This window comes from Bos taurus, chromosome 17 (assembly GCF_002263795.3).
Source record: "Bos taurus isolate L1 Dominette 01449 registration number 42190680 breed Hereford chromosome 17, ARS-UCD2.0, whole genome shotgun sequence".
Lineage (NCBI taxonomy): Eukaryota > Metazoa > Chordata > Mammalia > Artiodactyla > Bovidae > Bos > Bos taurus.
The window spans coordinates 35469942-35483676 of record NC_037344.1 but is presented as its reverse complement, the minus strand read 5'-3'; the positions used below and the strand labels follow the sequence as shown (position 1 = coordinate 35483676).

Genomic DNA, 13735 nt, shown 5'->3' with positions numbered 1-13735 from the left:
TATGATTATTCTATTCCAGTGAACATTGTTTTTCATTGTATTTAATTAGATTTTGTTTTAAATTGATTTCTCTTATTCAAAACAAAATGCCAAACATTTTTTTCTTTCTTAAACCAATTTGCTGATCAAAAATTTTTCAGTGCCTACTTTTTAAATAGTCTAATATAGAAAGCAGTTATGGAACAATTTATTGTAAATGTGAAAGATGTTTTCCCTTTTCAAGATGCTACACTTGATTGCTTTTTAGTTTTCTTTTTTCTTTTTTGCTTTTACCTATTACCATCGTTAATTAAAATACCAAACATTTTATATTCTGGAGATGTACTTAGTTTGCCTTCTTCCTTCCTTTGTGTAGACCACCAAGATTAATGGGAGAAGGTTTTGTGGTGATGCAGTCAAATGATGTTGACATCTACTATTACATGGATGAGCCAGGTATTATTTTTTAAAATATGTTTTATAGCTATAGTTCTGTTTCTCCTATGAAATGCTGGTATGTACTATTATTTAAGTATCTTTACTTAGGATATAAATAAGCATCAGTAATGGTAAATGTGCATGTAAGAATGCCTACCTAAAAAATATCTGTGTCATTTGTCCAAAGCTGAATATTAATACTTCAGTATTTCATATCAAAAAAGAACAGTATAGAAATCATTCCTTCAGATTCCATTTTTGCAAGTACACTTCAGAAATTGTGAATACAAATGACCGTGAGTGAAAGCCATTAGAGAATGTGGTGATAGTTAAAGTAGTTCATGCTGACTTAGGGGAAAAAAAATCACACTAAGTTAAATTTGAGGCTTAAAGTTTAAGGATTGAAGTCTAGCTATTTATAGTACTTCACAGGTGGTCTCAGTTTTATAAAGTAGCTAAATAATGGACTTCTAGTCATATTTTCCTAATGCTCTTTTTCATACCTTTCAGGAGGTTTATGAGGTCAGAGTATTTCAGAATTAGGATGTTATTTGCCATTTTTTTTGGTCATATTGTACTGATGATGCAAAAGTTATGGTGGACAAAACTGCTGATGCTTTAGCATGAATCAAAGGCAGTGACTCCAAACTATAGCAGTAATCTCTTTTTTACTGCCACACATTGACAATAACAACAAATGTCAGTATGCTTTACTGTGTCTTTTATCAAGTCTTGACCGTTGACTAAACTTTTAAATATTCACTTCTTAAAATAAGTACACATAATGTACTTCTGCCCCATACCAGAGTACACTGATGTTTTGAGGAAAATCACCATGTGATTGAGTTTCAAGCTGAATTGTTTGCAGTTTTCAAGGAACACCAGTTTTGCTTCAAAGAGCAACTAGAGACAAACTATAGTTTTGTGCTTTCATGTGAAAATTTGAATTTTGGAAAATTTGAGTCTGCCATTGTGAGCTTGACGACTTTTCTGATGAGACTACCGGTGATATTAACAATATGAATTTTTAGATATTTAATAATGAAATTTGTCTGGGAAAAGTATGCATATTTCAGTGAACCAATATTTTCCAAATGATCATTTCATGATGTCTGTAAAAGATTTATTCAAAGTGCAAAGGCAATCAATAAATTTTAATGTATCAGAATGTGAAAAGTTCAGGGATTTAATTTCAGATTCCACATTGCAAGTATTCTCTAAGAAATTACCACTTGCTGAAATTTGGTGTACTGTCAAAGAATATCCAAAATTATCTGAAAAAGCAGTTGAAATAGTCCTCCCTTTTCTATTTGTATGAGGCTAGATTTTCTTCAGATCCTTGAGTAACAGATTAAATGCAGAAACAACTATGAGAATTCACTTGTTTTCTATTAAGCTGAATATTTAAGAGATTTGCCAAGATAAAAACAATGCCAGTGTTTCTTATTAATTTGTTTCAGAAAGTAATATTTAATATTTCAAGTAAAAATTAAAGTTTTATATTTTCATTAAAATGTTTTTTTTGCATATTTTCAGTAAATCTTAGACATTTTGTTTTGTCAACATGTAATGAGTTTTATTTAAAAATAAATTTTAAAATATTGCTCAATTCAAATTTCAAAGTCAGTAAAATATGATAGATATAATACAAAAAAAATTCCCACTTTGGTGTTCTCAATAATTTTTTAGAGTGTAAAGGATTTCTTAGGTCAAAAAATTTTTAGAACTGTTGGTCTAGGGAAACCTTTTAATGGTTAAGTAGCTATCTTAATATTGTATATTCTGCAATATAGGACTTGTTCCAGAAGAAACAGAAGAAAATGTTGAAGGAGAAATGAGCACTGAAGATTGCAAATTACAAGACTTGCCTCCATGTTGGGGATTGGATATAGTTTGTGGTAAAGGAACAGATTTCAACTATGGGCCATGGGCTGATAGGCAGAGGTACTTGATTAAATTACATTTCTACTAAGTCAAATGTATTGGGATAATACTATAATTTTTATTAAAAAACTAGTTCAGTATTTTTATAAGCTAATTTATTATGGCAGGGTAAAATATCACTAAACATTTTAATCCAAATAATTTGTAGAACAATTGGTATAAGCAAGTTTGCTCTAAAGGAGGCGCTAATTCATTAGAAAAGTGGTGAATGAGCAGCATATTATTGGTTGGTTGGTTTTTTCTTTTGTATTTAATCAGTGAATATACCAAGGATTGTTGGGATTATGGAGATTCAGAGCTAAAAGTTCAGTTTAGGAAAAAAGAAACAAAAGAGTTTTATTAAGATGAAGAATTTAGAAAAGTACTGTGTTAGTTTTACTAAGGTTGCCATAACAAAGTACCACCAACTTTGTGGCTTAAACTGCAGAAATTTCTCATAGTTCTGAAGGTTAGAATTCTGAGACCAAGGTGTTGGCAGGATTGGTTCCTTCTGAGGGCTGTGAGGGAAGGATGTGTTCAAGGCCTCTTTCCTTGGGCTGTAGATGGTCATTCTGTATCTTCACACAATCTACCCTCTTATATGTTTTATAGGTCTCTGTGTCCAAATTTCCTCTTCTTAGAAGAACGCCAGACATACTGGCCTAGGGCCCACCCTACTGATCGCTTTTTAACTTAAGTTTTAACTTAAGTGATTTCTGCCTAGCATTATTAGAATTATATACTTTGTCAAGTACTACATTCTTTTAACCTTGTTATCTCTCGTGTATAGGAATACCAGTTGCCTTAAGTAGCTATTTAAATAACAGTTGAATGGTAAATGTGTAAGTAAGTATGTTTGAAAACTTGGAATATACTAATATAATACCTAATTAAGTTTTGGGTTAGAGTTTTAGAGTTGAAAGTAAACAGCTTAAAATTTCAGGTTAGGAAACAAATATTTTTCAAATTACTGGATTTAAATGTTCCTTTTATGATAAAATTTTTCATACACTAAACCATGATGCTTTTTCTGTGGAATAGTTGAAAGTGAGGAGCTTTACATTCCATTAAGTAACAGTTATATTTGAAAGGAAAAAATTAAAGCAGTGCTTTAACACAAACACATAAAATATTTTTGCATTTTAGCATTTGAATAAAGTGCAATTCTTCTTAAGCTGTATTTAATTTTAATGCATTAAGAAAAAGTATTAGGCTATATTTACATGAAAATCCAAGCTGAAATTCCTTTAGTATATAGTCATAGAGAAATGATACTGAAAATGATGTGAAAAAAAAAGTTGTCTTTACCAACTCCATTCAGTTAGTCCTGCCACTGCTAGGAGAGAACAGCAATACATTTCTTAACCTGAACTTAACAGAACCATTCAGATTTATTAAAAAGAAAGAGAAAAATTTATCACTTGAGTTTAGTTTCCTTTTGTGAGTAGCAATAGTACTTATCTCCTCCCTTACATACTCAAATTGTGCATTTCCTTTTCTGTAGCCATTTCCTTTACTCCTTCCCCATATTGAGTTTCTAAACAAATATGAACTGTTATCAGAATGTTAATTAGGTCAGTTTTTTTAAGCATTTACATTTAAGCATGTAAAAAATGTAGGAGAAAATCTCACCTGTTTTATTATTGGATAGTTTACTCAGCATGGTGAGTTGTTGTTTTTGTTTTTGTTTTTTTTAATATTTACTTATTTGGCTGCATCAGGTCTTAATTGTGGGTAATGGGTTCAGTTCCCCTGGAGCACGTGGGGTCTTTGATCCCCAACCAGGGATCAAACCTGTGTCCCCTGCATTACAAGGTGGATTCTTAACCATTGGACCACCAGAGAAGTTTTTAATCTCTGATTAAAAAGGCATGACCTTATTTAGTTTGTAGATTTTTTATGTCTATCACTTTTATATGATTTTCTCAGTCTTTAAGATATTCAGCTTTTCAAGTGTTTTCATGACAGTTAAAATCCAAACTTTATAAATTTGTACTTAACTCCTTAATGATAAACTATAATAATGCTAATATTCCTGACATTGTCTGGCCTTTTATTGCTTTCACTTAAGTGCTTTCAGAGCTTTCCAGGTGGTGCTAGTGGTAAAGAATCAGCCTGCCAATGCAGGAGACATTAGAGACATGGGTTTGGTCTCTGGGTTGGGAAGATCCCCTGGAGGAGAACAGAACAACCCATTCCAGTATTCTTGTCTGGAGAATTCCATGAAAGAAGAGCCTTACGGATTACAGTCCATGGGGTTGCAGAGACTGAAGCAACTTAGCACTTAAGCGCTCTCATTTATATTTTCACAACTCAGTGAGAGACACTAGGACAAGTGTGGTGAACTGATTATACCTGTGAAAGAATGGAGATGCAGAGAGGTTCAGTGATTTGGACAAGATAAGGAAGCTGTACCATATGGAGCCAAGATTCAAACCAACCCTTCAAGTCTACTGCTCTTTTCATTATATCTTGCTGCCCATTTTATAGTCCCTGATCATCTAATGATCAGATGGATTCTTTGTCATTAATATCTTAGTTATATATATTTGTGTGTCTTCACCAAAACATTTATAAATTGAATTTTCATGTCGTTAATGATGGCAAATTAAAGTCTAAAATCAATCAGTTTGCAAATTTTGTTCTGTTCATCTAATTTTTCTCTGTTCATTCCAAGCAGCATTTCCAGTTACTCATGACTCCTTCCTCATCTTTTCCTTTTAAAAGTCACAAATTGATACTTTTTCTGAATGTATGAGTAACATGCTAATTTTTTAATTACATAGAAGAGTCTGAATTGAAAATTTCTTGATTTCTTTCATATTTTGTCACATAAGGGGAGGCAAATACATTAGAGCTCTAGCTTACAAACACTTGCATCTTTTTAGAAACCTGTTTCTCTTTAGACTCTTATTGTTATAATATTGATTAAAAATGATTATAAAAATAATAGAATAACATTTCTTTCTATGTGCCATGTACTACCAAGTGTTTGATGTGTGTTGTCATTTAATTCTTGGATCTATTCTCTGAGACTGGTTATGATAAACCTCATTTACAAGTGAGGAAGCAGGCAAGTATCCTCAGAAAGGTTAAGTAATTATCCAGAAAGCAAAAATGATTCTAATTAAACCATTCCCCTTCAACTCTTTATTTGCCATTTGTACATTTGATATACTTGTAGAAAGTCTTTACTTTCTCAACAGTATTGGTTGAATAGTGTAAACTGGGTCTTGCTGCTGCTGCTGCTGCTAAGTCGCTTCAGTCGTGTCCGACTCTGTGCGACCCCATAGACGGCAGCCCACCAGGCTCTGCTGTCCCTGGGATTCTCCAGGCAAGAACACTGGAGTGGATTGCCATTTCCTTCTTCAACGCGTGAAAGTGAAAAGTCAAAGTGAAGTCGCTCAGTCGTGTCCGACTCTTAGCGACCCCATGGGCTGCTGCAGCCTACCAGGCTCCTCCATCCATGGGATTTTCCAGGCAAGAGTACTGGAGTGGGATGCCATTGCCTTCTCCGAAACTTGGTCTTACCCACGTCTTATTTTATAGCAGTATATTAGGTGCTCAAAGCTCATTGATCTCTGAAAATAGAAAACAATGGAGAAAATAGTCTTTCATTTTACTGAAAGGAAACTATAGTAGGTGTTATTTTGTGACTTATTTTTTTGAAATTTATGTCCAATTGTTAAATGAGATAGTGATGATAATATCAGTATAAAGTATAATACTGATTTTAGTCTTTTTTATGAGAAGCAATTTCATTTGAATAACTTGTCATTATTCTTTCTTCCTCCTTATTTAGAGATTGTCTATGGAAGTTCTTCTTCCCTCCTGATTATCAAGTTCTGAAAGTTTCTGAAATTGCACAGCCTGGGAGACCAAGACAGATCCTTGCTTTTGAACTACGAATGAATATTATTGCAGATGCTACAATTGACTTGTTGTTTACCAAAAATAGGGTAATTATTGAAATTGTAGAAAGTAATGTTTAAAATTTGACCATTATCTTCCAGAGTGTTTTTCTGGTAATTAGTCCCATGCGTGTGTGCTAAGTTGCTTCCAGTTGTGGTTGAGTCTTTGAGACCCTGTGGACTTTAGCCTACCAGGCTCCTCTGTCCATGGAATTCTCCAGGCAAGAATACTGGAGTGGGTTGCCCTCCTCCAGGGTGTCTTCCCTACCCAGGAATTGAACCCGCATTTCTTATGTCTTCTGCATTGGTAGGTGAGTCCTTAACCCTAGTGCCACATGGGAAACCCGACTAGTGCTATACTTGGATTCATTTCTGTGAGCTTTGCCTGACCCCTATCCCCAGTATGTATGTTACATCATTAAGTGCCAAATACTGGAAAGAATTAATGAAAATAGACGTTGATACTGTAGTCTCCTTCTTCTTCTCCTTTGAATCTAGCCAAATTGTTTTAGTGTATTTTTGGTATAAATTTGAACTTCTGCTCTTAGGAACTTTTAATACCTATTTAATATTGTTGTTGTGGCTCAGTGCCTGACTCTTTGCAATCCCATGGACTGTAGCCTGCTAGGCTCCTCTGTCCATGGGATATTCCAGGCAAGAATACTGGAGTGGGTTGCCATTTTTTTCGTCAGAGAATCTTCCCGACCCAAGGCTTGAACTTTGGCGGGCAGAGTCTTTACCACTGAGCCACCTGGGAAGCCCTATTTAATATTGTGTATGTGTGCTGTGCTCAGTTGTGTTCGACTATTTGTGGCCCTTTGTACAATAGCTTCCCAGGCTCCTCTGTCCATGGAATTTTTCAGGCAAGAATACTGGAGTGGCTTTCCATTTCCTCCTCCAGGTGATCTTCCTGACACTACAAGCGAATCCATGTCTTCTGTATTGCAGGCAGATTTCTTTTCTGCTGAGCCATTGGATTGATGATTGATTTTTGTCTGCATTAATAACTGAAAAGTATAGATGTGAGAATAATTATAATGTCTCATATGAATTTTTTCTTTTGGTAGGAAACAAATGCTGTACATGTAAATGTTGGAGCTGGTTCATATTTAGAAATTAATATTCCAATGACGGTTGAGGAAAATGGTAAGCTACAATGAGTGTTTTTCTTTTTAAGTGATTATAGGCATAATTAATATATAAATAATTATTAATCTACTTAGACTAAAATTAATTGAGTTTTCTCTTTCAGTTTTCTGTTATATTTTAATGTGCCCTTGAAAAGTGAAAGTGAAGTCGCTCAGTCGTGTTTGACTCTTTGCGACCCCATGGACTGTAGCCTACAAGGCTCCTCTGTCCATGGGATTTTCCAGGCAATAGTACTGGAGTGGATTGCCATTTCCTTCTCCAGGGGATCTTCCCAACCCAGGGATTGAACCCAGGTCTCCCGCATTGTAGGCAGGCGCTTTACCATCTGAGCCACCAGGGAAGTCCTATGTGTGTCCTTAGTAAATGCTATATAATTATTCATGCACCTGGAGAGAAGAGAAAAACTGTTTTATTCAAGCTAGGTCTTATTTGTGCTGTCATTGTACTTTATACCTTTCTTTTGTAAGATTGTGCATAATTTGCTTAGCATATGTTTTTCCTACTAGTCTATTGCTCTGTAAAAGCAGGTGCTGTATATTTCTTTTTACCAGTGTATACCTGGTACCAAACCCAAGATCTGGCACATGAAACATGGTCCATGGGCAGAAATTGATTCAGTAGCTAATAAGCTTTGTTTTAAGTTATATCTTTAGTAGACTTTTGTCAGAGAGTAAGCTTGTTCTTTGAATAGCATAACTTTAAGAAAGCAGAATATTTCATGTTTAACATATTAAATCATGCCCTGATAGTTGTAGTTTCATCTGAGGTAAGATAATCTTAAGTTCATTATGCATTTGAAATTTGGGCCCTGATACAGATTAACCAGTAACATTAAACATTAAATACTTTTTGTTAAATTTATCAAAATGTCAAATAGTCTTCCTAATTTTTCTTTGTTTTTCCTATTCTCTTATTACATTTGTAATTGATAACAATTGAAATTCTGCTTTATTCACTCTTGAGAGTATGGAGAGTAGCAGCTTACCCTTATTTTTAAATTACTGTCTAGCAGTGTTTCTATCACTTTCCCAGAAGCATGACTAGAGTAATTTTATATGATTGGCTCTCTTTCCTTATTTCTGTCACTCATTTTGTTTCTACAGTAAGAAGAAAGCAGGCAAAGGGGTTGACTAGATTTATTAGTTTGTGTTAAAAAGATAGCAGTTGAGTCTGCCTGCTTAGATAATTAATCGAAAAAGTGACTGAAAATGAGGTAGTATCTTTTCCCTTTAACTTTAGAGCTATTATAGTGAAAAACTAAACCTTATCTTAGTTACTTTTAAAAGAATAATCATACTAAATCTTAAAGTAGATATTGAGATTCTCTAGGATTCAGAGTAGTCGGTTGGAAAGTAGCATCTTTTAGGATAGCCTTAATTACTGACATATAGGTAATTCTGTAGGGGAAAGACAGTTGGGTGTTGCATAAAATTGAGAATAGTTCAGTTAAGGGAGTGCTTTTGCCTTTTTTAAACTGATGATGCAAATAGGATAATATTTGTACATATTTTTTAGGGGTACAGTTATTGGTGCACAGGGGTAAAGGGGCCATCTGAGGACTGAGGCATCATCATCTTGACCTATCATGAATTCATGGGAAGTGCCACAGCACAGTGACTGTGGAACTACATGAGCTAAAGGTCTAAGGAAAACCCAGTCAGATTCTTGGTAAAGTTGTTGTTTAGTTGCTTGGTCATGTCCAACTCTTTTGCAACCCCGTGGACTATAGCCTGCCAGGCTCCTCTGTCCATGGAATTCCCCAGGCAAGAATACTGGTGTGAGTTGCCATTTCCTTCTCCAGAGGATCTTTCTGACCCAGGGATCGAACCCACATCTCCTGCATTGACAGGAGGATTCTTTACCAGTGAGTCATCAGGAAGCCTGGTAAAGGTTAGATGGCTTTTAAGATGAGTATCTTCAGAGAGAAAAATAGACTGAAGTCTTAGATAATAACAGAATAAAACATTTAAAACTTCCCCAAAAGATTCCGATGTTTGGGGGAAAAAATGCCCAGAGTGGGATGCATGTTGAATTAACCATATAATAACGATCATAGTTTTAGTGTTCATAGGAGGACAGTCCATCAAAAAAAGAAGTGAAATACTCTGAACTTTTCTGCTTTTATTCAGAAAAGGGCTGTGTTGTTTGATAACTGTCATTATGTAAGGAATAGCTGTTGTTCAGAAACTGTCACAATATAATGAGTAGTTGAAAATGATGAATATATGTACCCTTGAGTTAATGGGGAAAAAAAAGTCATGGGAGCAGTCTTAAAAACTTGCTTATTAATCATTTAGAAAATAGACTTGTAGTTTGGCATTAGAAAGCAAGATCAGGATAGATATTATATGAAAATGGAACTTTTTTTTCTCATCAGAGCTGTCCAAAATGAGAAAGGTTATGGATTAGATAGCATAGTCCACATTATTGGAAGTGTATTTAAATAGTAACTAATCACCAATTTTCAGGAATTCCTTCTTTGGGTGGTGGGGGAATTGGTTTCCAGTTTCTGAAAATTTTAATTATCTATTTTTTTAGGTTCTTATTTTTTATGTTTTCACCTATTTTAGGTTATACCCCTGCGATTAAAGGACAGCTCTTACATGTTGATGCCACTACCAGCATGCAATACCGGACTCTCTTAGAAGCGGAAATGTTAGCAGTAAGTCTAATGTATATGATGATACACATATACCTATAAAATACAAATTTGGGTTTTATTTTTTAATATAAAATTTTAATGGTCAAGTCATCAAATGATCTGTCTTCTTATTCAGGAACCACCAGATGCTCTTGCCCATATTTTTGGGAAGAAGAGTAGATTCTCGATGCTTTGGATTCCTTTTGGCCTCTCCCTATTGCTCTTCTTTTAGGGGAAATGAATATAAGGCAGCAACACATGGGTTTTTGGCCTTTAAAAATTTGAGAAGTTGTATACCTGTGGCGGATTCATTTTAATGTTTGGCAAAACCAATACAATATTGTAAAGTTTAAAAATAAAATTAAAAAAAAATTTGAGAAGTTGTTAGAAATTTTTTTTTTAAATTTCATTGTATGGCTAGACACTCTCCTATGCTGTAAATAATTAGATAAATTTTTACTGTATGTTTCCTGGCCCCATCAGATTCTTTCTCAAGGTTAATAGTTCACTGTCCTTTTTACTTGATGAATAAAGTACAAGGAAGAAAATCTTATTGATACCCTAAATTGCACCACATTAGAAACAGAATTAATGTGGAAACACTCATGATTAAAAATTGCAGGCCAGGAACTCATTAATCAATCTGATTGTTATTTTTTCTCAGGGATAACAATAATAACCAAATTTACTGTGTGGAATAACTTATATTCAGAGAGGATTGTTTTATATTAGATGGTATCATTAGGTCCTTAATTGTTTATCTAAACAAGCACATTTACACGATATACGTAAATTAAGAGGAAAATTTTACAGTTTTCCAAGAAGATATTGAGTACTATAAATATGTGTTAAACTGACATATTTAGCATTTTAATGAATTCCTGAGCTATTGCTGATAAATGGTACTGTGCAATAATGCTATTCCTGGTCAGGCAGCTCTTGCCTTTGGAGAATTGCCAAGTCTTGGCAGGTGAAATATATCACAAAGCACCATGTCAGATTTATAACTACTGTGCTGTCAAATGAGAAGCCAGGAGGCACTGGTGGCCAAACTTCTGTGTGACAGGGTGCATTGCACTCGATCCTCCTTGACCCTGAGCCTCACACTTAACAGATTAAGTTTAAAGAAGAATTAATGAGGTTACTCTCTTTGTTTAGCTACAGTATCAAAACTGTAGCCTGATTTGTTCTTAAACTTTTTTGGCCACATCATGGCTTAGTATTTCATGAGCTGGATGTAACCATGGGTACTGACCTTTAGCCACAGCAATTTGAAAATCTGTATAGGACCGTCTGTTCAACTCAGTAGGAAAATAAGTTTTAATTACCTGTTTGTGTGAGTTCATTTCTAATGCTGTTCACACAATGTCATGTTTTAACGTCTAACATTTTGCTTAACATTTGGCTTGCAGTTTCACATCAATGCCAGCTACCCCCGAATATGGAACATGCCACAGACATGGCAGTGTGAATTAGAGGTTTATAAAGCCACCTACCACTTCATCTTTGCACAGAAGAATTTTTTTACAGGTAATTTTCTAATAAGTAAGAATACAGTGAGATTTATCAGAGAGAATTTGTTTATATTAATTAAGTTTTGCCTTTAGATTCAACATAGAGACTTAATGACACAATTCATACTTTTTCACTTTTATACTTCTTTTGGGGCTGAGATTATTAGAGGAAAAATTTAAATATATATGTTCTGTGCTGTCTTTTTTTTTGTAATTTTTAATTTTATTTTATTTTTAAACTTTACATAATTGTATTAGTTTTGCCAAATATCAAAATGAATGGACTTCTGTGCTGTCTTTTAACCCATAGAAGGAAACTGTGAACCCAAAATTGACCTTGGAAGGAAGTGCAAGAATTCTTTTTTGTGTCACTCTAATGGGGGAGTTAGATGGGGAGAATGAATTGGTTTTTTCCTCTTTATGAATTAGGCATCATAGTGGATTTATTATTTTGTTTTAATTATTGTAATCCACAGACAATATATTCACATAGTCAAATATGTTTTTATATTCAGAGTCCCTACTTAACTCCTTTCTGTTGATGTATATAATTGAATTAATACTATCATTAGTTGGAAAAATTCTTTTATTTCTTGCAGCATGTTATGATAGCTACTTATTACATTTTATGAATATGGGAATGTGTAGTCTTAGTCTCTGAATAACATAAATGTTTAATCACTACAGTAATTTAAATTATTACATAAAAGTAAGCATCTTTTTAGCCTTTCTGTAAGAAGTTTAACCAAACAGAATCAGTCTGCTTTTCCAGGATCAGTGGCTACCCCAGAGTTTCTATTTGTTTGACTGATTGCTACATTTATCCATTTGTTTGTCCACCCACCAGTTGTTTATTTGTGGGTATAGCAGTGATTAAGATATGCATAGGTAGTCCTGTCGTGACATTATTTACTAGTAATATGATGTGAGCCAAATTGTTTAATTGTTTAAGCTTCAGTACCTTATCTATGAAATAGAGACAAGTTACATGATTCTTCTCCAGGATTCAGGTTTCAAGGTCTCAGTAGTAGAAACTTTGACAGAGTCCCAGAAAGTTAAGCTTTTGTCAGTGAAGCTGGACAATGAATACTTAATTCAGGTTTATGAAAAAAAAAAATATATCTAGAACTTAGTGTGTATTAGTGTCTGTCTCTGTTTTAAGCAGTTTCACATATTAAATCATTAAACTTCTATAATAACTCTCTGAGGTCAATTTTATTATCATTATTTTATAGAAGAGGGTAGTCAGTTACAGAGTGGTTAAGCACTTTGTCTAGGTTTAGGTTGACTAGGTCAGGTTAGGATTCCAACCCAAAAGTCTGGCCCAAGAATCTGTTTTTATATAAATAACTTCTTTTCCTTCTCACTTAATATTTTGTCATTTCTAACTTTGCTTGTCTTTTAAAGTAGATTCCAGTTTCTTTATTTTTAGATTTTTTAGATTATAAATTATTTAATTTATTTAAACTTAAAAAACCCAACATTTTCAAGCATGTTATACTTCACATTGTGTTTCCTCCAGATTTCACAATCTCAGACTTTAGTAATGCTAAGAATAGTTAGATAGAAGTATAAATTTCTCAAGATTTAATGTTAATTTTGTAGTAGTGCTTACATTTAGACTGAATATTTTATTAAACAAGTACTCATTTCTTAAAATATAATTGTGTTTTTCTTGAATCTTTTTCTTTCTCTAACTCTAATCTTTATGCTTCTATCTGTTGAAATTCATTTTTGAGTTACTTTTTTTCTAAAATTGATTTGGAGAAATTTTTAAAATGTAGAAAGGTACAAAGCTTAAGTTCTCATTTCCCAGATTTAACAACTGTAATATTTAGATGTATTACTTCCAAAATCTTTCTGCTGCGGTGGGCATGCTCAGTAGTGTCTTACTCTTTGCGACCCCATGGACTAGTAACCCACCAGGCAACTCTGTTGATGGGATTTTCCAGGCAAGAACATTGGAGTGAGTTGCCATTTCCTTCTCCAGGGGATCTTTCCAACCCAGGGATCGAACCTGCATCACCTGCATTGGCAGGAGGATTCTTTGCCACTGCACCACCTAAGAAAACCCCAGAAATCTTTCTAGAATCCTTTAAAAACTTTTTTATTCTTTAAAAAAGATAGAATAATATTAGTCTAATCTTGGAGAAAATACACTTGGTCATAGTGTTTGAATT

General features: G+C 33.9%; 1 protein-coding gene across 7 annotated transcripts in view; it reads left to right on the top strand.

Moving 5' to 3' along the window:
* The window catches only part of BLTP1 (bridge-like lipid transfer protein family member 1), a 202692-nt gene that overhangs the window by 40229 nt on the left and 148728 nt on the right, over nt 1-13735 (top strand). For all 7 annotated transcript variants that reach the window (XM_024977600.2, XM_024977605.2, XM_024977604.2 and 4 more), the window contains exons 10-15: nt 356-435; nt 2211-2361; nt 6143-6299; nt 7319-7397; nt 9971-10062; nt 11454-11571. In XM_024977600.2, the coding sequence (XP_024833368.1) occupies nt 356-435; nt 2211-2361; nt 6143-6299; nt 7319-7397; nt 9971-10062; nt 11454-11571 (677 nt within the window). The remainder of the gene's footprint in view (nt 1-355; nt 436-2210; nt 2362-6142; nt 6300-7318; nt 7398-9970; nt 10063-11453; nt 11572-13735) is intronic.